The sequence below is a fragment of the Neolamprologus multifasciatus genome, chromosome 8 (assembly GCF_963576455.1).
Source record: "Neolamprologus multifasciatus chromosome 8, fNeoMul1.2, whole genome shotgun sequence".
Classification (NCBI taxonomy): Eukaryota; Metazoa; Chordata; class Actinopteri; order Cichliformes; family Cichlidae; genus Neolamprologus; species Neolamprologus multifasciatus.
The window spans coordinates 4935233-4961000 of NC_140446.1; the positions used below are offsets into that span (position 1 = coordinate 4935233).

The 25768-nt window shown below is 40.5% G+C and overlaps 3 protein-coding genes across 10 annotated transcripts in view; all 3 read left to right on the plus strand.

The window, feature by feature from the left end:
• Positions 1 to 3522: 3522 nt before the first annotated feature.
• On the plus strand, positions 3523 to 11100 carry LOC146512284 (homeobox protein Hox-D3-like). 3 transcript variants are annotated; one of them, XM_085169662.1, is made up of 3 exons: positions 3523 to 8065; positions 9059 to 9438; positions 10508 to 11100. In XM_085169662.1, exons 2-3 carry the CDS (start codon positions 9180 to 9182, stop codon positions 11098 to 11100), a joined length of 852 nt encoding a protein of 283 aa, XP_085025788.1. In that variant the 5' UTR covers positions 3523 to 8065; positions 9059 to 9179. The 3 variants fall into 3 exon arrangements, with proteins under 3 accessions (XP_085025788.1, XP_085025787.1, XP_085025786.1); XM_085169661.1 differs by having other exon boundaries at positions 3523 to 4811; XM_085169660.1 differs by having other exon boundaries at positions 3523 to 9438.
• Positions 11101 to 12373: 1273 nt separating this feature from the next.
• Positions 12374 to 22198, plus strand: hoxb1b (homeobox B1b). The gene is made up of 3 exons (XM_085169659.1): positions 12374 to 12933; positions 13188 to 20285; positions 22066 to 22198. The coding sequence occupies exons 1-2, from the start codon at positions 12375 to 12377 to the stop codon at positions 13487 to 13489; spliced, it is 861 nt and encodes a 286-aa protein (XP_085025785.1). The 5' UTR covers position 12374; the 3' UTR covers positions 13490 to 20285; positions 22066 to 22198.
• Positions 20189 to 25768, plus strand: part of skap1 (src kinase associated phosphoprotein 1) — a 46134-nt gene continuing 40554 nt past the window's right edge. For 3 of the 6 annotated variants that reach the window (XM_085169650.1, XM_085169647.1, XM_085169653.1), the window contains exons 1-3: positions 22298 to 22414; positions 25013 to 25118; positions 25674 to 25696. In XM_085169650.1, the coding sequence (XP_085025776.1) occupies positions 22375 to 22414; positions 25013 to 25118; positions 25674 to 25696 (169 nt within the window). In that variant the 5' untranslated portion in view covers positions 22298 to 22374. Of the gene's footprint in view, positions 20286 to 22073; positions 22256 to 22297; positions 22415 to 25012; positions 25119 to 25673; positions 25697 to 25768 lie in introns of those variants that run through there. The other 3 variants (XM_085169652.1, XM_085169649.1, XM_085169651.1) reach the window with 3 other exon arrangements.

A 25768-nucleotide genomic window follows, 5' to 3' on the forward strand; every position in this document is an offset into this window, starting at 1 on the left:
AAAATAAAATCTCTTGAAGGCTAATGAGAAGCTTTATAGAGCTGCCATGCAAAAACGAACTTGAGCGAGGTCCTGGAGTGATTTATCCGAATCTGTCAAGTCACCGAGCGGCCAAAGGTGAAGTCTCGGACAACTCCGAGCTGGACACAGGCTTCACTGACTTTACATAAAGAAAAGCCAGGCTATGTGGGTCCTGGAGTGCATTGTCTAGCGGCCACTAATAAAACATAATGATATTATGTGCAGGAAAGCAAAAGACTGCAAGAGACTTCTGCAATATTTCCAAAAGTATTTCCAAACTCATTTCAGGTTTAAGAAAAAAAAAAAAAGAGTAAAAAAGTAGTGGTGGGCTATATGGGTCCCAGACATTTTCCACATATTCATAACTATTAAGTGGCAATTTAGCCAGCGTAATGAGTATTGCATATTGATAGGGGTAATCTGTACCCGGATCTCATGCATAATTCATGGCGGCGGGGATCATCGCTGGGTCAGGAGACGGTAGAGACTGCAGCCCGCAGATGCGTCAGGAGGAAGACTTTGCACTGTCACCACCGAGGCTCAGGAGCGCAATAACGCGGTGCTTTTGCACAGGAGAGAAGAGGCTTCAATGCTTATATTTCTCATATTTTTCACAGTTTATAATCAGGGTTTCAATCACTCCAAAGCAGCTGCGTAAAATTAGCAGAATTCAGCTCCACTTTGCGCTTTTGTTTGCGAGAAAACTGAGTTTAAAAAATGTGGCGATGCACGCTGAGTTATATATCTCCTATATACATTTACAGAATTTAGAATTTAGCACAAATATCGAGGTCTTAGTTTCAAAATCAGCGAATAGAAAAATATATATATATACATATAATGTTGTATACCTAATAATAGAGAGCGTAAACATAAGGAGTTTGTATTTATTTGCACATAAATGTTAAAATCAGCCAGTCAGTGTGAACGACTTTAATCAAAATCATAAAATGCATGAAACCACCTTGAACATTTTTGTTTGTATGGGTGCTCAACATCTGGCAGGCTGTGTGTGACTTCACAGCTGCTGCCGTTTGTTTGTTTGTGTCCGTGAGGTCTCTGTAATGAGGCGGCTGTGCCAGCAGAGGGCGCCTCAGACCGAGCCGGCTGATGATGGATGAGGTTTCTTTCTGGGGTTTTTGCCTCCAGCTCGAGCTCTTATCATCGGGGGCATGTAAGTTACAGAGAAGAACAGAGAAAAAGACGAGCTTTGTTTATCTGTTAACTCTTTCAGTTTGATCAGGTCGAGTAGAGGGAAACACATTTAATCCTGCGCTCTGAGCTGGGAGTGAAGCTGCTTTTTGATTTAAAAATAATAATAATAAAAGGTTGGGTTCATTTTTCTTTACGTTAGCTGGAGAGGAAATAATCACACTGACTTCATGTACTTTGTACTACAGTATTTCTACTTTGTGTTATGCTCTAATCTGTATTCCATGTTATTCCAAAGGTGTTGAGGCCTTTTTTTACTGCACCATTTTTATCTGTATTTAAGATCCCAAACTTTTTATAAAGTTTTATCAAGTGTTTTAAAAATTACTTTCTTAATGTGAAACTTCTCCTTTGTTTTTAGTTTAAATAACTTTTTAAAGCTCAAACCTGTTAAATTATTTTACATTTTACAACAAAATAAGAGAAAAAAGCTTCTTTTTCTTCCTTCTTCTGACGTTAATAACCCCATGGCCTCTCATGCTTATCTTATGACCCCTGTGAGGTCACACAATAACCTTCAATTAGGAAACACTGCCCTAAGCCAGCTGTGTGTCATGTAGTTACACATTTTAAGATGCTTTAATGCCAGCTGATGACCCTGCAGGATTTCTAGTGGTGAGTTCAAACTTCCAATGGAGGACTTTTTGTAATCTTTTGGTATTTACTCTGATTTGAGTGTCTGAGTTTCTCGAAAAGGACTCTGTAGCCTCTGACGGTGACGTGCATTCAGTCATATCACTGTTATAAATGCTATAAAGACATGAGGTCACTGCAGCTGTAAAACATTTGTCCAAACTCAAACCTCTGTGGGCATATTTTACAAAAATGTTTAGAGTTGGTGGCTTTCTAGCTAACAGTTAATAAATCATTAAGTTACTCTTATAGATTTATTATAAACCATAAATAATAACGTTTGGGTGTTAGGGCTGTAGAAGCTTCTTTGGGCTGGTTATAAGAACAGTGGATATTTTTTAGAAACTCCCTGCAGATGGTACGGACACAACATCCATTTAGTAACAACTTGTTAGCGTGTATAACTGTAGACCTGCCATCAGAATCCATTTAATATTAACTCATTAACATTTATATCTCCAGACCTGATTTATCAAATCCTTTATTATTTGCACATTTCCATCTATAGTCACATTTCTGGCAGTTAAACACATTTATTAATGAGTAAAGAAACCCTTATAACTCCAGGTGCTGTAGTCAATGCTCCTTATTAACTTATATAATCACAAATACATTTAAAAATTGCGTTCTTAGTGATTTACCTCCTTTTTTAATGACTTATTACTTAGTACTGTTACTTTGAAACATCAATAAGTGCAGATTTGGTCACTTGGTGATCTGAGCGGGTTACCAAAACACCATAACAATGACTTATTCACATCCATGACTGCACGTGTTTGCTTTAAATGAATCTTAATAACCTTTTTATGTTTATAACTGGATACCTGGTGTAATAAACTCCTAAGTGTTTGCATATTTCCATTTATAATCACATTCTTTGTGGTTTAACACCTTTATTAATGACACATAAACACTTATAACTGCAGGTATTGTGGTTAATGCTCCTTACTAATGACATTGTTGTTACTTTACTCCTTTAAAAAACGTATTAAGGTGTATACCTGCAGATTTTTTTTAACTAAAAGTATTTTAATAATGTAGTAACATAAACTGTTGTTATGTCCAACCTTCTTCTAACGATAGCGTTCATCATTTAAAAGCTCAAACTTCTGTCTAATTTATATATATATCCTCAGAACGGGTTATTATGAGCCCATATTAATGACTTATTAACTTTTATATCTGTTTTTAATGACTCGGTTGAGTGTGTAACGTGTTGTATCATACCGCTTGTCTCAATATTCTTAATATTGCAATTTTTATTATTTAAAAAAAATTGAAAACATCTTAATCATGACTTAATAACAGCTGCTGGTATTTGTATTCAGCAAATTCTAATAACCTTTTTTAAAACTGGAAAGCTGAGACATTAAACCCCTTATTAATTTCTCATTTGCATTTATAATTCAATTCTTGGAAATTAACCTACCCCATCAACGAGATATAAACAGTTACAACTTCAGATTTTCATACAGTAATAACTTATTGGCATTAATAGCAATAAACTTTATTTTCAAACTTTATATTAAAACTATTCTCATCTATAAATGAATTTATAAGTTCTGAACTAAAGACTTATTTTTGTGCATTTATAAATCTAAAAACACGTTGATGTTGTTGTTGTTGTTGTTTTTAAAATAATAATAATAATAATGATAATAATAATGACATATCTGGCTGTCAGCTGAATGACTTGTTGATAATTAAGTCTTTATCAGTAAGTCAGTAACATTAATAATTGCAGACTGCATGTATTACATTTCCTGTAATTGAAGACCTTGTGGTTTAAACACTTCCAGTATTACATATAACTAAATATTTTATAAATGAAGCCTTTTATCAATAGCTTGTTAACCAAATTTTCATCTTTATCTAATTAACCTGCAATTAATTGTACAGTAGGTTTTTTTTATTGCAACCTTTTATTAATAAGTTACTAATATTAAAAACTGCAGACTGCATTTATTAATCCTCTTTATTTGTGACTTATTAACATTTAACATGCTGCTCCATGTCTTAAACCTTTGATGAATTACTTGTTAATGACTTATTAAAATCTATAAAGTATTTAATGTGGCTTTAATAGCCTGTTACATACATGACATACATGGATTTCCAGCATGAGATAGAGATAAACATCATAAACCCAGGGGATTTTTCACAATCTGCCTTTTTTTTTCTTATTGATGACTTAAACAGGTCAATAATATTTATTAATCACTAATGAAGCCTTTAGTATAACTTATGAAGGTTTTTTTTTTTAAATTAAAAATTGCTGAATGTCCAGAAATATCCAGTGTCACGGTTCACAAAGTGAAAAGATCATGTTTAGATCTGATTTTTAAATTAGCTGACTTCATTCTTCCAGGCTTTTGTCCAAACGCCCGCAGAGACGGAGAATCTGTCACCTATATCCACCCTGTAGATCCGAATTTGTGTAAATACAGCAGCAGCCACAAATTCGCATCTTGGGGAGTATGTAGATGATGACACATCACCTAGAAGGGAAGAAAAACATTCGTCTAGAAGACAAGAAAATTCCTTTCTGTTTGTGTATCAGTGCAACATGAGCGCTACATTTGATATTTCTTGCTGGTGTGTGTGATTTTTTTCCTTTAGAGCTGCAGGCCTTCTGCACAGTTTGGCTGGCTGTTTTCTCTCCTCTTTCCTCCCTTTTAGCGCCTCATTGTTGGGGAGGGTGGAGGGTAAAGAATATGACATCTGGGAAAGTTGCCGGACGAGCCTTGAATGTGGGCATTGTTCCGCACATCATTTGTCACGTCTCCTTTTCACTGCCACTGTCCGTATAGTCGAGGAGGAGTTGTAGTTTGCAGCCAGGGGGAAATGTGAGGAGGAGGACCTCAAACAAACATTTCCAACGGACCTGACTGGATGGAGAACCCGGCCTGGTGAGGAAAAGCATGAGGCTCCGGAGAAGGAAAAAAGTAAGTTCGCCAAAGTTGGATTTTACGCACTCGCAGTGTGAGTTTGATTAAAGTTTTCGGGAGTAACGCTGTTATATTTAGCATTTCTAAGCAGCAAAGGCAACAAATGAATCAAAGGCGAAGACAGGAGGAGCTTTATTAATGCACATTATTTTTAAAAATCCTCCCGTAAAGACACATTATATATTGCGTAACATCTGTTCAGCCTGCGCTGTGCAGCTGTTGACAATTACCCAAACAAACACTTATACATATATATCTGCTGTTTGTGTACTGCTTATAGATGCCAAACAACATTTTTAAATCACGGTTATTTATGAGTATTTGTTTGGTTATCGACTCGCTCGTGTTGCCTGCGTGGGGAATCAAGCCTCTGCCACCGCCGATTCAAGAGAATTAATTCGGGGCAATAAATCCCCTCCTCTGCGCACACGTGGTTCCTGCAGCTAATTGACAGGAGCGGTTGCAGTGCGCTGCATTTGTCAGCAGGCCTGCAGACTGAGTGGAGGGCGGCTGGAGGTGGAGGTGGTGGGGGTGTGTGGAGGGTGTGTGTTTGTGTGTGTCCATCAAACACCAGACAGAAGAAGAAGAAGAGAGAGAAGACGATGAGGAAGATCGCGAGTGATGGGCGTAAAGTGCAGCTCGGGGATGTTGTCATACATGAGTGATAACGACATTCCACGAGGATCAAACCTATTTGTATTTATATTTATTGTGCATGCGTTATTCAGTGGAAACTGACTTATCGGGTCAGTCCATCTGCACCCCCACCCCCATCACACACACACACACACACACACACACACACACACACACACACACACACACCCAACCAGCCTCCACGTCTCATATATCAGAGGGCAGTTTTTGTCTAAACAGCGCACTTATTGCTGATTTTTCTTTGTGTGTTTATGGCGCTTTTTATAGGCTCTCAGGAGGATTTATGTTTATATGTGCACCTGTGTGCACCTGCAGTGCTTCACTCAAGTATTTCTGTCTACTTTCACTACATTTCAAAAGCAAATATTGGAATAGAATAACAATAATTGTGTTAATGCATCCTATTATATGTTAACAGAATAAAAAACTTTTTTATTGTGCTATAACCATATGTGTAACATTAAACTAATGCTTGCACGTTAATGCACCATCAGTTATAATCCGGTATTTTTTTCTTCCTATGCCATCACAATGATTTTTGTCTTTGAAATTCTGTTTGATAATGAGACGATAGCTCTAACAGACAGAATCTTTTCTTTCTCAAAGGCACACATTAGGGTTAGACCTTACTTTGGGCACCTTTGAGGGTAATACTTTGCACTTTAGCACAAAGGGGTTAAGCAGGGTAGCTGCATGCTCGTTGTTAAGCAGTTATTGCTGAGGACTAAATCTCAGAAATTCAGTGCCACACAAATTGCAGCTTCGACTGATGGGAATGTCTTAGCACAAAGGCAGCTTGTAGTTGAACCTTCCAGGGCTATAAGCTACATCTGGTCGGATTCATCAGCATACATGGAGAGCTGTACAGCTGTTCAAGCAGACGGTACTCGGCAGACTTTCAGCGCTGACCAAAGCCACAAAAAACAAAAACAAAAGAAAAAACCTACATGTGGGGCACAGAGAATGTTTTGCAAGACTGAAATTTTGATAACTAACTTATTATCAAAATTTCAGCCGGGATAGGCTCAAGACCCTAAATTGGAGAAGCAGGCGAAAATTCCACTTAAACAAAATAAACCAAAAAGAATCAGGTTAAAGATATGGAGCTGATAGTGTGAAGGGCAAGTGTGATATTTCATTCAAGTGCATTTAATCATCTGTGACTCTCAGCATGCACGGATCAACACATTTCCTGGTAAACTAGAGCCAATCAAAATGTGGAAAATGGTGGTGAGGGGGGTGAGGGGGTGGGGGTGGGTCATCTCTTCTGTAGGTCTGCATGTTTTTTTTTAACGTTTTGGAGCAAACACAACACATCACGCTTTTTTTCCCTCCGTCTGCTAAATTCCACTTTTAACGTTTATTTTAATTCAGTCTTTGTTTAATCAGTAAAATGCGACTCGTGGAGCATAAATCTGGTTTCTCAGAGCGCTCTGGCCAAATATAGGAAGCAGTTTAATCAACGGTGATTGCACAAAATAACTGCACCAGTGTGCGTGAGGTAAATCAGACCTTTTGGACAGAAGGCCCACGGCTGCCATGAGACATTTTTGTGGCACGCATCAAAGATCAAAGACGCCCATTTGCATTAATTAACGCCACTGAGTTAAATATTACCCTCAAGAGCCAATCAAAGAGATCGAGCAAAACGTGAAGACGAGAGATCAAAGCACCGCCAATCGATCCGCTGCAGCGGTCTCCAAAAACCAAAGCCAGCACAAGCCAGGCCTCGTTACAAGTTTTTCTTTTCTTTTTTTTAATGGATGCTGCTGTGCTGACCGCGGTCTGTCTCCACTTTGGTGCTTTGAAATGAACCTCTCTGATCTCCCTTTTAAATTAAGGAAGAAAGGATCCATTACGCAAAGAATGCATTTGGTATAAAGACTAAACACTGATAGCTTTCTTTGGCTGAGTAATTTACGGCATCTCTGGCATCGGTCCTGAACTGGATGTCTGAATTTATTGTTACAGCAGCTGGACGACTTCCCAGGATTGTTTAAACAAGACGTGACTGCTTGTGTGTTCATAGAAGTGTGATTTCTCTGCGCCCCGAAAGCTTCGCGGTGGAATTAAAAACTGGTAGCCTTTGGTTGTTTTTAATGCATGACAGTAGTGGTGGTGGTGGAGGTGGGAAGCATCTCCTTAACAGGCCATTTTCTTTATCTAAATCTACTTCAAATCGACTTCAGTGCCAAAAATATTTCAGCTCCCCCTGCCCTCTGCTGAGCCATCTTAATGTTTCTGGGTTTTCATTCTGCTCTAATTGCCACAGAAACGTAGAGGAAGTCAATTTGCCATATAGAAAGACGTAAAAATCCCCTTTCTTATCTTTATCGCAGGCCTATTACCATACATGAAACTGAGCCTGCACGATCAGCAGAAAGGCTTCCTTTTTACGCGCGCACACACAGACACACAGACATCCACACACACACACGCCGATCCTGTGTGCAGAAATGCAACGCAGGGCGGTCTGCAGCTGCAGAAACACTGTCCACTCCTTCACCACTCAAAGCCACGTCGCGTGCACCTTAACGCACGAGAGCCGCGTGCTTCTGCTGGGATTATTCACTAATCCGGGAGGTTTTCCAAAGGTGAGAGGAGCCGGTGTGTTTTGTTTGCGTGCAGGATTGTTTCAGCAGCGGAATGAATGTAGGTTGTGAAGGTAAGGCAGCCGAGCTGTTGTGCCGCGGACTGGGTTATGTGTCTTTATGATTTACGAGCCCGACTCCAGCCGCGGTTCAACCAGAGTTCATAAAGCTGCATGCCTCCAGTCTTATTCTCCCTCTCTCCCTCTCTTCCTTGCTCACTCCCTCTCCTCGTCCTTAAAACTGCGCCTTTAATAATGTCATTCTCTTTAATTTTGCAAGAAAAGTGAATTAAATTTAATTGCCCGAGAAGATGCGCACAAACTAGCCGCGGCGCACAAAGCACTTTTCTTTTATTTTGCGTTTAATTGATGGATTTTTCTTAGCAAACTGTGATGTAACGTTTAATTTTTCCCCCCTTAAAAAATGCCCAACGCAGGGCTATCCATTAACTGAACAAAGGCTGCTATTTATTAGCAGTCATACAGGCCTAATTTAATTTCCCGCAGCACCACTGAAAGCATGAATAAAAACACTGTTATTTGCTATATTTGTATTTAATGTATGGTTTTATATTTTAGCTATTTATATCTGTCAATTAGTATTATGTTTTTCTCTTGCCCTGAATCTGAATCAAACAAAAGACTGCCTCCAATAAAGCTGCCCCTTTAATACTCTGCGATCCTTATATATTGCTTATGCTACTTACATAATTAAATGACAATAAAAGGAATTTGTAGGCCACTGAGGTCCATATTAATTGCAAAGGGTGAACAAGAGGATAATAATTGAATTTCTGCAGAGATCTTACAGGATTATCCTCCTCTTGGTGTGTTTTTTTCTTTCTTTCTCCAGCACACTCTTCATTCTGCGTCGCCTCTCTGGCTTGGAGAGGCTTGCTATTCATGTCAGCATACTATTGAGTTGATAAGATGGATCATTTAGTCTCCTCCCTGATTCTGTCTCCGTCTTTTTTCTTTTTTTGCTGGATCGTCTCAGGCCAAGAAGCCCTCGGCTCTGTGGAAACCTGCCATGTGACATTTGGCTGCCAGCGCTTCGCCACAAGGTCAAAAAGGGAGGGGAGGAGAGGAGGGGGAGGAGGAGACCCTGTGCACGTTTAATGGAAATGCAGAAAAACAGCAGCGCTTCACACAGCATCCACCATCATCACCATCACCACCGTGACCTCTTCAGCGAGTCTCCGGATGGTGTGAGCGGCTTTGAGGGCGCTCCTCAGCAGCAAGTGGAGGCGTCTGAGCATGGCACGTTTCCCCGGAGGTCAAAGCAGCAAAACCCAAAGTTTGCAATGAGCAGAAAGATTTTCCCCTGGATGAAAGAGTCCAGACACTCAAATCAGAAACCCGGGAGGAGAGTCGCAGGTCTGTATGACATAAACCAGCAGCAGCAGAGGATTTTAAATGAAGCCGTTTCCACCCATTTTCCCTTCAACGTAGCTCCTAATGTAGCGTATATTCCCTGCAGTTCAGCATTAAAGCTGCAATCAGGCATGCGAGGGGAAGGCCCTGGCTCAGGATTTAGGATGACATTTATTTTAAGAATAAAACAGAACAAGCAATATAATTTAATTTCACATGTCATGTTTATTACATAGAAAGATATTCAGATTTTATCGATTTTGGGGGGACAGACGAAGCCGAGAGTAAGAGGACAGACAGAATGACTCATCAGCGCAGAAATGCTGCTTATTAAAACAGGAAACACACAGGTATAGATGGCCCTCCTTCATTTAAACTCACATTTTTATTCTTTGCAATTATCTTCCACTTTAAATACAATTTCTCTGAGCCTAAATCAGAGACTTTCGTGATTTATGACAGAAAAAATATTTAAATAAAAGCCATAAGACAGTCAAATGTCCAGTATCAACTGACTTATTTGACATCAGACACATAAACCAAACGAGAACGAGCCTGGACAACACTTCTTCTTGTATATAAAAATTTATTTTTATATTTGTGTTTCATTTAGTAAATCATTAAACGCATATGAAATTGCCAACCCCCACAAACCCCCCACAAATAGTTAAAATCAACATCCTTGAAATGCGTAGACTTCTAACACAAACCCATTACCTTAACTGTATGCATTTTTAGCCTTGGAGCTTGCTGACTTTGCCCTTTAGCACATGCGTACTAACTTACGCACAGAGCACCAGAGGCACCGCGAAGCTGTGGTAACGTTATGTGTCCTCTGCGCTGCTCATTTATTCTGTTCTGTTGTTGATTTTATTTACTGATTAAACTTTAATTTGCTGTTTTTACTTTTGATCCTACTTTTTTATAATTGGGGGGGGGGGGGGGTCATGGCAGGAACAGGGTCAGCTAATGAGACATAAGACTAAAACTAAGAAATGTGCAAACTTAAAGGGTTATTGAAGGGGAAGCTTCTAATTTGATCACGTTCCCGTGCACATTATTGTCTCTACAGACTGCCCCGTGAACGAGAAGAGTCCAAGCAGCGCGACCCCGGCCTCCAAGCGAACGCGCACCGCGTACACGAGCGCGCAACTGGTGGAGCTGGAGAAGGAGTTCCACTTCAGCCGCTACCTGTGCAGGCCGAGGCGCGTGGAGATGGCCGGCCTGCTCAACCTTCACGAGAGGCAGATCAAGATCTGGTTCCAGAACCGGAGGATGAAGCAGAAAAAGGACCAGCGAGGTCAGGGCCTCCCTCCAGCCATCACCACCTCCTCTTGCTCACCCTCGTCCTCCCCCTCCGCCCCGGGAAGCCCCACTCTGTCGAGCCTGGGTTATGTCCATCTGGGAGGGGATTACCAACCGGCCTCCCCTCCGCTCAGGCCCCAGCAGCAGCAGGAGCAGCAGCCTGCGTACCCGGCAAACTACTCTAAGTATCCAGTTTCAGGCTTCACGCATGGCCCGCAGTTTGATGTGCAGTACAGCACCCACACGAGCTCACACACACCAAACCCTAACCTGCGAGGAAACGACCTGACCTCGTATTTCTCACAGAGCTGCAGTCCTCAGGAAAGAATCCTGCAAGCTCCCAAACTGACCCACCTGTAGCGCACGGTGTGGATTTATAAAGAAGCGCAATACTGATATATTTCCATGCATGCATGCGTTATTTATTTATTTATTTGACTAATTAATGAGAATATTAGTCTCAAATGTTGTTTTTTATCTGTATTTATAAATCACTTGCTGTGTGTTTTAAATGCATAGTTTCGGTTATTTTCTTTTCGACTTTAACTTTCGTTTAATAATTAAGACATTAAATTAAAAAGGTTCACTGTTGTAATTTACCCAACATAATAATAATAATAATAATAATAATAATAATAATAATAATAATAATAATAATAATAATAATAATAATAATAATTTATTCCACCAGATTTGATCTCCAAAATAAAAGAGCCAAGAGCAAATTTCTCTCTTTTAATTAGAGCTTAGTTAGCGCCTGAGGTTTATAACCTTACATTAACTCTTATAAGAGGAGAGTGGAGCTTGTAGGCTTTGGAGGATTTTACCCTGTATGTGTGAACAACTTGTAAGCAGAAAAAGAAAGACGCCGTGGAGAAAAAAGACTGTATATGGTTCTTAAACGTGTCTTTGTTCTTTTATGGGCGAAATGGGCCAAACAAGCTGTCAATCTTTTAAAAGGAGCCATGATGGATCACTGGAGTCACTGCAATGCCTTTCCCCCCTTGCCTGATTCGGTGTCTGTCTGCAGGGTTCACTCAGTCCGAACGTGTTTTAATAATAAGCCAATTATTTAAGCAGATACAAAAGTGTATTTTCAGTATAGAAATTAGCTTCATTCATGTCATTTAGAACAGAGAATTAAACAAAGTGCATGAAAAACAAATGATATCCCAATTAAAACAGCTGCAGGCCATAAATGAACAGAAAAGGTTATTTTATATTATTTGTTCAAGAGTAAAATAACTCGAAAAAAGTAACTTTTTTGTTATTATCATTTTTATTATCATTTTTTTCTCATATTCATTTATCATTTTTTCTTCCTGTAACACTGCGGCCTGAAAATGTGTCCTCCTGTTTGCGTTCCTATCAGATGGATGAGCGAGTTTGATTGAAGCATTTGTCATGTAAATGCGAGGCCGTTTGATGGACGAGTCTGCAGACTTGACAGAGTGCTGTAGGTCCCTTGCCATTGGCGTTTGGCGGGTCACATGGTGTGTCAGGAAGGTGATATGAGGGTGGAAGGCAGTTTTACAGCTTTGACATACTACCTAGAAGGTTAGGGCAAAGGGAGCACCGATTAATGACTGCTCGGTCTTGATCAGTTCTGAACAAACGGCAGGCCCAGGTTCAGGATGAACTCATACTTAGATTACCCCGGGTGTAACCGGGGAGCAAATATTTTCAGCGCAAAGGCCGGATACCACAACTTAAACCATGGATATACATCCTCCAACTCTTGCGCAACAAGTGATAGTTACGCACCGGACGGACGTGTAATGGTCGCAACTTCGGCGCCCCACCAGACTCCGAGCCTCCCTCTGCACCACCAGAACCACGTAGGCTTGGACATGCCGTTCGCAGGACCGGGCAACTCCGTGTATGGCTCACCTCTGGAGTACGGACATCACCAGTACGGCCTCGCCCCCGAGCAGGACCGGAGCTTTATCCATGCACAAGTCTCACCCCTCACCACAAACATGGCTCCCTATACCGGGGACAGTTGTGGGCCTGGGGTTGCACCGGGAGGCCAGTATCTGCATTTTGGCAGCGGGGATCAGAGGCAGCAAGAATATTCAGAAAGTGTTTACGCAAGGTTACCGCCTCCATGTAAGGAAAGGGATTTGGAGCATGTGGAGGAAACTTCGAAAACTTTCGACTGGATGAAAGTGAAGAGGAATCCCCCCAAAACAGGTCTGTTATGAGGAAATCAGAGCTAAGAAATGCAGTTTAGAAACCAAACGGGATCTGTTCCCCGTGCGTAAAAACCCCATCCAGCTGATATAATTAGACCAAAGTGTTTTAGATTGTCCTCAAATTATTTGGCAGCTAATATTTCACGCATTTCTTCTGTTCACGCTGACATTTTCATCGTCATTAAAGCCCACTCTTTAGCCCCACGACTTTCATTTTCCTCTATCATCCCATCCATCCATTTCTCTCCACAGCAGTCGTGTCGGAGTTCGGTGTTCCCGGCCAACACAACGTGATCCGCACTAACTTCACCACCAAGCAGCTGACCGAGCTGGAGAAGGAGTTCCACTTCAACAAATACCTATCGCGGGCAAGGCGGGTGGAGGTGGCGGCCAGCCTGGAGCTCAATGAGACGCAGGTGAAAATCTGGTTTCAGAACCGGAGGATGAAGCAGAAGAAACGGGAGAAACTGGGCTGTGTTTTAGTCAACACCCCGGCACCAGCGGAGAAACTTTCCACCTCTGAAGCCTCCCCAAAGACAAAAGAGAAAAACTAAACCGTGACTAAAAGTATAACTGGAGGCCCGAGCAGAGTTTTTCACATTTTCCCCCAAAGTTGCACCATTCCAGAAAAAAACTGAAAATTGCTTATGGACTTGTGAACTATACAGGGTAGGCAGTGTCTGCTTGTAGTCATTTAATCTTTCTATTACACACCTCCATGCTGTTTTTTCTTTGTTGGCGCACTGATGTACTCAGTGTTACCGTTTGCACTATTTATTTACAGGGTATTTTCCAACAGTTGTTGAAACGATTTAGCTTAATAAAGTCTATAAAATGCAATAAGAGTTGTATTTGTTGTGTGTGACTGTGCAATAAAATAAAAACAAAGAAAGAGTATCTAGATAATTCTGATTCAGTCCAATCAAACTTTAAATTCTGATAAAGAATTTGTTCTGTTTCACTGTGTAAAATAAAGTTATGTGTGGTTTTAAAAACTTATTTCCCCCCCTGTATGTTTACCTCTATTATTAGTCCCCTTGCATAATGTGACAAGAGGAATCTTTCACAACACATGGGGTGGTTCTCGGTGACCTTTTCACCTCGAAATACCTCCAGGGGCTCTAAACATGACAACAAACTCCAGGGAGGCAGGTCTCAGGCTCGATTTGTTACCCAAATTCTGCCGGGACACAGGTTGTCACAGGTTGTCACTGAAGTCCATTTGTATCTTATAAAATGTAACAATCTTTCTTTTAAAATGATGAAATCAATTAACCTCTCAGCGCTTAACTCTGGTTTCACCTTTAGCCAAAGGCTCGCTGGACCTGACCGCCTACTTTCTTGTGATGTTGAAGAGGCAGCAGTTTCAATATTTGCACTGGGTGTTAGGTTTGCACACAGTTTCTGCCCCAACAGCACTGGCCTGTTGCTGCCCCTTTCCCCAAAGCTGAGGTTCACACAGAGTTCAGGCACAAATGAATGCAGAGTCAATCTGTCAAGACACCAGAGAGGCTCAGAGAAGTGCGCTCTAAGTCTCTCAGATCTTTGCAGGTATTGCTTTTAATATTGAGACTAATAAGGTTGTAGGTCATTTAGGTTGTGCTCCAGATTGTGCAAACTTTAATCTCTCCGAGGCTGCTCAAAAACAAGTTTTAAGGAAATGGAAATCGTTTGAAATATATCTGCATGAGTATGCAGTCCTCTGACAACTATATTAAAAATTGATACAGTCCTACAAATAGAAGTTACAGTTGAAATACCATACGGCCCATTACTGTAAATTAGAAAAGGAGCAGAGAGGTTTGGTGACATGCATTTCCTTACAAACCAACAGCCTGCTCTTCAGATGAGTCGCAAGGCCAAGGACTGGGAAGGCGATAATATATAAGGTGAATAGTGACAGATTCAACAACAAAAAAGGGGGACGGTGTGGAAAACAAGTGTGGGACTTCATTCCAGAGGTGCGATCTCTGCCATCTCTGTAGGTAATACCTCAGCGCTCCCAGCGGGCTCTCCATCTGGAGGTGTCAGAGTCGGTGCTGCAGCCAACACCACGGAGACAGATGTTCAGCTGGGGGAGAGGAGAAAGGAGGAGGATGTTTTTCACCTTCGGATCAGTTCAGCCCTCTTCGCCTTCGCCCAGGGAATGTAGGACAGCGAGAGGAGAGGAGCACAGAATTGTTAATGAACACAAAAGGAACACAAAGAAGAAACTGTTACAGGCGCAAATATAGTCGAAAACTATTAATAGCTCCAGCAAAAACAGCCTCCTTTTCTTTCCTCAGATGTCTTTAGCCGGCACCCCTCCCTGCACTTTGCTTGAGGTCAACCTAGTGCTGTTTGTACCCCATGCTGCTCGCAGTTGTTGCAGGCTCTTTTACAAGTCTATTGCCAGGCTCACTTCCTTGGTTTTCTACCAGTTCCTCTGTCGCATGTCACTCTGCAGGGTCCCCGGGCTTCAAAGGAAAACTAGATACAGTATTCATGGCATAACCGGGGGTTGGTCATCCAAAAGATACCACAGAGGGAAGATATCAAACACAGCTTTGAGGGATAACACCATTTTCTCTTGTACTGTAAGACACAGACATCAAATTAAATGGATGAAAGAAATTTGGTTCTGTTCAGTTTCTTGAAAACTTCTCAGAATATTTATAAAAACCTAACAAATTACAGTTCAAACAAGGACTCATTTTCCATCTCTGTCCTGTTTTTTTTTAATGCTATTGACCTTTATTAAGATCGAGACCATAAATTAATGTCTAACCAAAGAAATGAAGAACTAAAAATAGGTGTATGGAATCAGAAACTTAAGGGGAAACAGCTCTGTGCACTAAATCTTCTTTTATTTATTATTTGAAATAAATATAAACATCTTCAGTTTTAACATTTCTTAACTTTCTCTGTCAGCCTGGCACTACAATGAATTTGTTCGGGTTTTGTGCTGCTGGCTGCACAAAATAAGACATTTGATGTCATCTCTGCGGGATATGTGAAATTAGAAAAAGCATTTTTCTCCATATAAAACATCTTTTTGGTTTCCCATCGGCTCTGAGAGGGGTCTCTCCTCCTCCTTAGTTTATGAGGACTGTTTGGGGGCAGTTTCTCTCTTAAGCTCATCCATCCTTGAAACTTATTAATTTACCGATTCAAAAAGAAAATCTGCAGCTTAATAGATTGTTTGCATATGTAAGTTTCACTTCATGATTGTATCAGTTAATGGTGTTGTCACAGTATCTTTAGCATCAATGCAATAAGACAGATTTGTTGCGTTTTGTATTTTCTGGCAAACAATTAAGAATGAAAGCATTACGGAGGTGGAACTATAGCTGTAGAAAGAGCAGATAAAAATAATAATTACACAGTTATTAGTAGTGTTATATGTGCATTATTAATACAGCGTTTCACCCCTAATATGAAGCACGACTCTTGGACACTGAGGTGAAACGCTTTGATGACATCACTCCGTGTGCAGACATAACTGGGTTTAAATGTAACACGCATATTTTTATAATTTGCAATGATGAGAAAAACAGACTTTTAAACACTTCTTAAAAAGGTGTTTAAAGAAATTAAAACCAAACTTGCATATGCATTTTTTTTATTGTTATCAAAATTGATTTTAGGTGTTTGGTCTGTGAAATTCAGTAGTTTTTTTCCCCTTTTTAAAAAAAAAAATTATGTTGGTGTTTATACCCTCATTGTTGTAGGAGGGAAACAAAACTATGATAAACGATTACCTTTGAAAGTCTTATAATCTGAGTAGATATGGGTTGGTACCAGTGTACTGCCGTACCCCTAATTCTTTTTATTTTCATGATTTCTTTCACAGTTTTTGGAGGTTTGTGGAGAGGGGCTGCCTGGGTATGAGTGGCACGCTCTTTGTTTTGGCACTGAGGCTCTTTATAGCCAAGCCTGAGACATTCTTGACAACCATCCCCCATCCGAGTCAGGCTCGATTGGATCTGGAGGCGCTGGCCGACCTGAAGCTCCCGTCTCCCGGGTCCCACTGCGACTGCATCCTTTCCCCACTCCATCAGCATGGTAACTGAGAGAGACAAGTGACTTGGCCAGGGTTAACGTCTTAATACTCCCCGGGATTGCCTCCAGGATCCAAATGGCTACCCCTAATAGTTTTCCTCCTCTGTGTGCCTGTCAGACCGCCATGACTATATGCCGTAAGAAAAACAAGACTAGCTGAGAGGCAGCGTAACGAGGCAGCACGATGAAATAATGAGGGGTGGTGAGGAAGAAGAGAAAGCTTTGGTGTAAAGACGCAGGTACGAAGCGCTGCCTGATACTTTGCATGGAAAGCCTGCACACTTGAAATTAAACCAGCTCTTTTCCTTAAAGCCCAGGAGGGGGGAAACCAGAACTCAATCAGTGTCACGTCACATGGTTCAAAGCGGCCAATTCGATGCTGCCAGGAGGCTGAGAAATGCAAGGTGACAGTTCATTTTACCAGTGACAGTGTGTCGGTCTCGCTTGCTGGTTCCACAGTCAATTCCCAGCGAGCAGTGAAGGTTGAGTGTTGCTGTAGACAGACAGCAGCTTACCACCCTCCCCTCACACCACCACCTTCCTCCTCCTCTTCTTCCTCACCGCCGCTCTCTCATCGACCCTGCTCTGCTTTGTATTCCAATTAACTGGACAGAGGGAGAGGCGGCAGCGTTGCCGGATCACAAGCAAAGGCAGACACATTCTTCTGGCATCCTTCCAGTCTCTCAATCCCACCACTATCAATAGTGCTGTGCTTCCCTTTTTCCCCCTTCACTTCCCCTCTCCTCTCGGCTTATGACAAGGGCCAGTTGTTCCAGAGGGGTAATTCATGGATTCTTCTTTAACAACTGCCTCTAGGGACAAAGTCCTGGTAATGAAAAATAGGTCCCTCGCTCACACATTCATACATCACGTGTAATAGAGGTGTGCAATCACTCAGTCGAGTCAACGCACTGCTAGCTGTAACTGCTGTCCTTAACAGACACCTCAAATAATGCTGAATTAATATTTTGAAACGGCTCATATATCCTAACATAATACAATTTGAATGATTTTCTATTCAATGCTCTCAGGGCTAACATTGATTGGAGCACAAGCTGAGGTAACTCTCCGAGTCAGTCAATGTGAGGCTGACTGAAGGTTGTAGATTTAGCACAGCACATTTGCTCTCTTCTGTCTTTCGTGTCCTCAATCTATCATCACTTTTTTTTTAACTTCGCCCCCCCTGCGCTGACATATGTTTGAGCAATGGGTGGGTTGGGAATTCAATGATTCGGAGGAAATCTGAAGAGTAAACTAACTCTTTTTTTTATCTCCTTGAGCAACACAAACATTTACAAGAGACCATCAAGAAACACCTTTAAAAAAAAAAGAAGAATGCATCCTTTTAAATTTGCGCACCATCTTGAGATATCTTCTATTTTGAAAAGTGAAGGAGTGACTTTAAGCTATTTTTGTGGCCAATTTGTTTGAAGGTGAGTGTCGCTTTCTTTTTAAACTACTTCCTATTCCTCTTCTAAACTAAAGACAAATAGAGCTCGACAGACAGGTGTGGGTGCCTCTTTATTTGCCCCTCTGGACTGCCTATCTGGAGAATGCAATGTTGCGTGTTTGCAGGACAGGATACACACACACACACACACTCAAACACACACCCTTCATGCCCTGAGGAGCCTCCTGATCTTCTGGCTCTATCAGATCAGAGAGACCTGCTGTCCCTCCCCACACCGCAATGCAAATGAAAAGGAATGCGCTGATAAAAGGCCAGATCCCGGAGATGAGAGAGGGCAGAAGGAGGACAGAGGCAGCAAATGCTGAAGGGGGTGAGAGCCTCTTGGGGAGATGAGAGGCAGCAGAGGAGTCAGTGTTGGTAGTAGTGGGAGATCATAGTCTTGCTCCCCCTCGGCGGCGTTTGATACAGGGCTTTTGTCGCTCTTTCAGCGCTGCATTGTTGGGTGGTGTAATCCCCGTCGGATTACAAAGGGCTTCCCTTTTCATATGGGGCTGACCCAGCAGGCAGGTGGCTGGGGCTCTGTGGAGCTGTCAAGGGGAGGGAACCTCTTTTCCAGGGGAGGGGACCCCCAGTTCCTCTTACCTTCACAGGGGCTTTTTGCTGGAAGGCCAGTCAGGCACAGGTCAGCGTGGGGACAATCCTGACATGGGATTCAACTCGCCCTGACCCCACGGGTTCTTGTGGAGAAGTGACAAGGAAGGACTCCATCATGAGACAGAATTCAACATGAAAACATGTGAAAACACGTGAAAGTATTGCTTGGTGATCAAAAAAAAGATTTTTAAATAAAAACAGGATCATTGCAGTTGCAACTATTAAAATTAGAGTCAACATGCTGCATTAAGAGTTAAAAAAAATGCAAGTTTAAGATCTGAAATAATAAAAATCTCCTCTATAGTTTAAAATATGGCATCAGTCGTACATCGCTTGATTGATACGTCGTGTTTTCTGTCAATGTGAGCAGTGTCTGATTGAGCTTTGCTTATTTGATGGCTTTCCTCACACGCTTTCAGTAATAGAGGATCAATAACACAATAGCAACAACCACCAATATTTCTATTTCTAATATAGCTACTACCGCAGCCTCCTCTGCTCATTTCAGCTGAGCCCAGTCCAATCCAGGTCATCCTCTGCTGGCAAACGTAACCATTCATCCAGGCCCTGTCAAATAGTGAGGGGCCAATTTAGTGAAGCTGCATTCATTTATTGTCATAAATATACTAATTAGTTTTTCAGCCAAAACCAAAGACCCATGAAAGTGTCATATTTAAGCAGTGAAACTGAGAATTTATGATACCCGCTTTGGCAAGATGCGCTATTTATGCAGAAGGTGATGTTTAACCCGTTAAATTCAGATTCAGTAACAAAGCTATATGTTAACTGCATCCCTGTTGATATTTATATTCTCATCTTTAAAAAAAAGAAAGACAGATTCAGAACACAATATCTACTAGAGGGAAAGCATTAGACATCCCCATTAGGTTATTACTTCCTAAGAAAATCTCTCCTGCTACAAATTAAATTTACCATTTTAAAGATTGAAAGACTGGGCGTACTTGAACTCAGCATTTGCACAAAAAAAAAAAGCGGTCAGTAAAATAAAACTTTAGAAATTATCTTTCTGTGAAAGGTCGAGAAATTGTAGCTCACCTTTATCAGAATATGGTTCTGAAACGCTTTTATAACAACATTGGTAGTTCAGGATGAGGTTCAGGTTCAGTAGCAAAAACGGAAAACATATGCACTTGAAAGCCGCATGCAGGGAGAAGACTTACATAAAGATCGCTATCTGAAATCACATTTAAAATAGCTTCCCACCTTTATTTCCACGTTAACTGGTAAGTATATAACCTTAACAGGAAAAATGATAGAAGATAAACATTGAAGGGCCATTTAGCTGACTTTAAAGAAGCCAAAATTAGCTAATAAACGCCTATCAACGATTATACAGAAGTTAGGCTAACTTAACTTAGCCTAGCATGCTAAATTAGGCTAATATAAAACTTGCATGGACAGCTAGACAAATTAAACAGCAGTTACTTTCATTATGAGAATAATAGTGCTAAGTTTTAGTTCAACTCTTAATCTAAAAGTGAATATAATTGCCGGTCATTTTCTGGCCTGTGACTCAAGCTGTGCAGTATATGCACCGAAGGTGACATAACAACAAGGTTTTCTAAATACTTCCGCCAGTTAATTAAAAGGCCAGGCACTGTCACCAGACTTTATTTAGCTAAATTAAACCTAGCTACTCTGGAGGTATATCATGATACATTTTTCATGTGTGTATTATCAATTTACCTAAATATTTTTTTTTAAGGTAAATTAATCGGTTTACAGAGCTACGGTCAATGCCAGTAAATCCTATCACGATTAAAGTACACACAAGCTGTACTTTGGGCTGTAAATATCACAATTACAATCCTGTATACCTGTAAGCCACAATATAAAATAAAGGACTGACACCAGAGTTTTTAGAAACATGGGTTTTATTTTAATTTACAAGATAACCCAAGTAAGTAAAGTGCACAATTGCATTCTTGAGAGCACAAACAGGTCTGGCAGGAAGTAGTCTTTACTCTTACCTTACAGTGTGTGGACAAGACCCAACAACTCTTTCACTGCCTCTGTGAAAGAGGCCAGCAGAGGTTGCAGAGCAGTGTAACACAAGTTATTGAATCATGTTACCTTGATATTTTGAGTTTTCTTAAGTGCTGGATCAAACATCTAGGTTACCAATGCTTCCTTTAAGTCAGCTGCCTTAAAATGGAGGAGTTTTGCTGCTGACACTGTGATATATAAGTGATGTAGAAAAAATTTGATTTGAAGATTTTTGCCCCAGATTGTGAGACTTGGTGTGGGTGTAAAAATGTGTTAAGTTGCAGCTTCTAGCAGAGTTTAAATGTGTTTTTCAGCTCTGAACAGTGCCTATCTAATGTACTCATTGTAAGGGCTCAGAAATGCCGAAAAAAATAAGGCAAATTAAAAAGTGCTAGATTTTGATAATCCAGATGCACTAGGAGGGCCTGTAATTTAAAAAATATTTGTAATATGAAGGTAAAGTTTTACATGGTTTCATTAAATTTGCTAGAGCAGGGGTGTAAAACATAAGACCCGGGGCAAAGACTCCAGTCTGGCCCAATGGGGGGCTTTGAAATTTTAACTGTATTTTCATTTGTTTCCACTGATAAAGACCTCACCTGTAGCCATTCATATTACAACAAAGTAATTAAGTAACAAATAAATAAATAAATATGAATTAACACAAACATTCTGTTTTATTTGAACTGCGTGGTTAAACGTCTTCAGAAAAAAGAGTTTTGCTAGCCTGGCCCTCTTAAGATCAAACTGGGCTGTATGTGGTCCATGATGGTCCTGTGCTAGAGTCTGAAAAATAAATGCTTATTCTGAAAGGCTCAGGTGGGAACCTTTTCCAGATTTGTTGATTTTTATGTGGAATAACTTTGCATTCGTTTCTAGTTTGCTTGTCTAGACGTGGTTGTGCATTTACCACATGCAGTTTTGTAATAACACCGGCAGGCAGCAGCTCATGTACATGACCTACTAAGCCATATAAGCCAGACAGCGGTGTTTTTTTTTTTTTTGTCTCATTGTCAGACAGAGCTTCTTTGCTCTCAGCTGAGAAACCAGAATGCAGAGGAAGTTGTCATTTGTGCACCTGCTCCTCCCTGTTTTGTGCAAATGTTGATGCATGCACGGAAGTTTCAGTGCAAAAGGCCACAGGTGGTGAGTTGATCTACAGCGTATGTGTGCCGGGTTCCTTTTTAAGTCTCATTGAGCTGTAACGGTACGTTAAAGAGCTACGTAGGCTACATTGTGGAGTAAAACCCAAAGCCTAAAGGAGCTGAATAAGTCTGATAAATCATCAAATCGAAGTTTTATATTTTGGATAGGTGAACCAAAGGGATGGGGACAAATGTGGACGACTTCACGAGGCTTCTGTATGGTAATATCTTTATTTATTTTTTACATTTAACAGATCTTTCTTTCCCTATAGACAAGTTTAGCTTTAAAGTCAGTTTAAGTAGGCACTCTTTAGAGTTGAGCTCCCACCTGTTGAGCACACAGTGTTAAAGAGAACTTTTAACACTGCATCTTAACAATTTTCATAGATCTTCACTGCTGCTGTGACATTTACTACATTTGCATGCACTGCTAAGCCAGCCAACAGGCTTTTGGAAGAACATTTGCATGGGCCAGAACATCTCTGTAGAATATGAGTGGGAGCATCATGAAATTGAATCAGATAAGTGATGTTGACCGACCTGTTCTGGCCTTCATTATCATAAAGATTGGTGTCACATTTCTCTGTAATGTTTCCACCTCATCAAATCAAGTTTGCAGTTTACTTTAGAGGGATATGATAGCCTTACGTGTTTCCCCTTTTTTTTCTTTTAGAGGTCAAGACACAGAAAGAGTAGCTTTTTATTTTTCTGGAAAGCAGCATCGAAGTAGAAAGAAAGCATAAAGTATTGAGGTGCAGGTGACTAGTTGAAGGAAATATCTAAACTCTTGACCCAGACAGAGATGGCATCTCATGGTATTGTTTTGCTGGCTTGGTTTGAGTCATGTCTTTACTTAGAGTATTGCTGTTAAATATGCAACCTGGGGGCCAGAAGCAGGCAGTCAGAGTGTCAACTCTGACTTCGTGGATAGTGTGTTACCTATTGAGGTGAGATCAACATTACCACATTACCTAACAGGAGTGAAAATATATAGAAACCTAAATGTATTTCTAGATTTGGACAAGTTGTTAAGTGAGTTTCTCAGGCATTACATGACTAATCCAAGTAATCCAAACCATAGCGACATATTAATTACTAACCTTGTGTTACTGATGTATCGTCTCAGACGTTCTTCTGGATGAAATTTTATCCATTTTCGGCGTTTTCTTCCTGCCATGTGAAGGTGATTGTTTCTGGCTTTCAGTGACCCACAACTTTAATTGAGAAAAATGTAACGCTCATTCTACATCTTAATTCTGCTAATGTGTTTGTGTTATCCTAACATAGCTTTGAGCTAGCCAACAAGTAGTGAATCATATGTCAGCTAACCCAACTTCACAAACATTGCTGATATTTAGTTTTCTATTAGCTGGCTAACTTAGACAGCTAAACCTTGGAAATCCTTTTCTTCATGGATGTCTGCATTTTAAGGCTGTGTGAACACCCCGAGTGATCATTTATATTAAGTTCAGTGTTTAAACTCTCAGTGGTTTCTCCCTGTTTGTTTGACTTGGGGAACTGAAGAATTATTTGGACCTGAAAATGGCTAATGACATCAGACTTAACAGGTCAATAGTTTTTTCGTTCCTCAAAAATCTACATGTGGAGTTTCTGCAGCAAAACCAATACAAAGTTTTTCCTGGGTGATGATTTGCATTGTGATGGGAGTGGTCTCTACCAGTATCAGAAGTTATTAAAGGCTCACCGGATGGTTTGATAAGGATGTGTGAGTCATATGCTGTGGTCTTTGCAGTAATGATATCTTAACCATCTCACACCTGTGCGATTTTGGACTGGTGTTACAGTATTTGCACTGTCCTCCATTAAAACACCAGTGGATGAAAGGCTTTTTGGAAGAGCTATGCTCAGCCCTCCTTTAGATTTCCTAAAAAGTGGAGATACTGAAGCTGTCAGCACGTGGTGGTTTTTCCTTTAATGTGTCAAACATCTTCATGAGCTCAGCACAGAGAGAGGACTGTGAAACATAAAGCAATATTTTATAAAAGAGAAAACTTGATGCGAGATTTGTGAGTGATAAACTAGGAACAAAGATATGAAAGTACCAGATAGAAAGTATTCTTAAAGTTTATTGTCTGGGTGCCAGTTTGGGAGCTAGCGTAATTGAGGCTCCCACATTAAACACTTTCAGTTATTGTTTATAATGTGTCTGTTCATCAGATGGTGGTTTATGCTGGTAATTATCATTTTTGTGCTGGTTTATTGTTGTTTAACCGCATGCGAGATGGCTCTTGGCATTTCTTAACACCAGCTGTATTTGTCAAAGTTAGAAAGGTTTAATCTGCCATCATGGCTACAATAAAAGTGTTGAAATTGCAGAGAAATGCTCCCTCGGTTTCATTTTGCGCTGTTATATCACAGTATGCCATGAACTGTTGCGTTCCTTTTTTTTTTGTTACGCTCCGGGGCCACGTAAAATGCTCCCGAGGGTCGCTTCTGTTGTGCAGGCCTCACTTCGAGAATCATGGAAACTGCAGGGTTTGCTTTGTTTGAGTGCATTGTAGTGCATTATTCTGTGTAAACGCTTCATGATCGTGACCCTTTAGTCACTCATAACCCTCAGTGCTTAATTTATTTTTTTTATTTTTTATGTTCGTGGTTATTTAATAGGGACAGTGCATGCTAATTAGCACAAGGATAAAAATATAGCATGTAAACATGTCAGATTGAAGCAAAACTGCTAATTTACATCTGTAGTTTCTGTTATATACAACATGCATAACAGAAGACTGAAGAACAATACAGGAAATGCACAATGCCAAGGTTGCTTTAATTGAACATAAATGGTTTGCTGCCCTCAGACTGCGAGCTGTTTGTGACAGAGATCCTTCATGGCGAGAACCTGAGTGAATCTGCAGAAGAGACACGAGAGGTCCTGCTGAATAACTTCAGGGTCGTCCATTCAAGGTATGATTTTATCCTTTCGAAGAAGCTCTAAATCTGAGGCCCAGAAACCTACTTTTAAAAGTAATTTCAAAGACACCGTTATCTAATTTTAGCTGATAATGCCACACAAAACCCTTAATTGTTGCTGTAATTGCTTTAAACACAGTTTGCATGATTACATTTGAAGGAGCTGATTAAGTCTAATGGTGTCACCTTCGAGACTTAATTCTTGCTTTTATTGTTAAAACAGCTTTTAAAGATCTCGCGCAATAATCTTTTCTTGATTGAGAAAATTAAATGTGATTTAATTCTTGAGCACGAGCCCAAAAAAGTCAACCTCTTGTATGAAGTACTGGTGACAGCTTACTCCGGAAGTCGGCACTGCCTGCACTGAATGATAAGAGACACAAGCTCTGCTATAGAATCCTTGTGGTTTTGTGGTCTTCTGCTTAAGAAACAATTACTGAATTTCAGAAGTAATGCTGGAGCGAAGCTGTCTGAAAGTGAAAGCACAGAAACCTTTGCAAGTCACTGCAAAAATGTAGTTTTTGATTAATACCTGTTTTGGTTTTGCAGAAACCCAGAGGAGTTTCCTAGATGTAAGTAACAATCTCTTAATCTCCATCACATACTGTGTAGTTTTTAAAGATGAGCCCAAAAAGTCTGTTGTT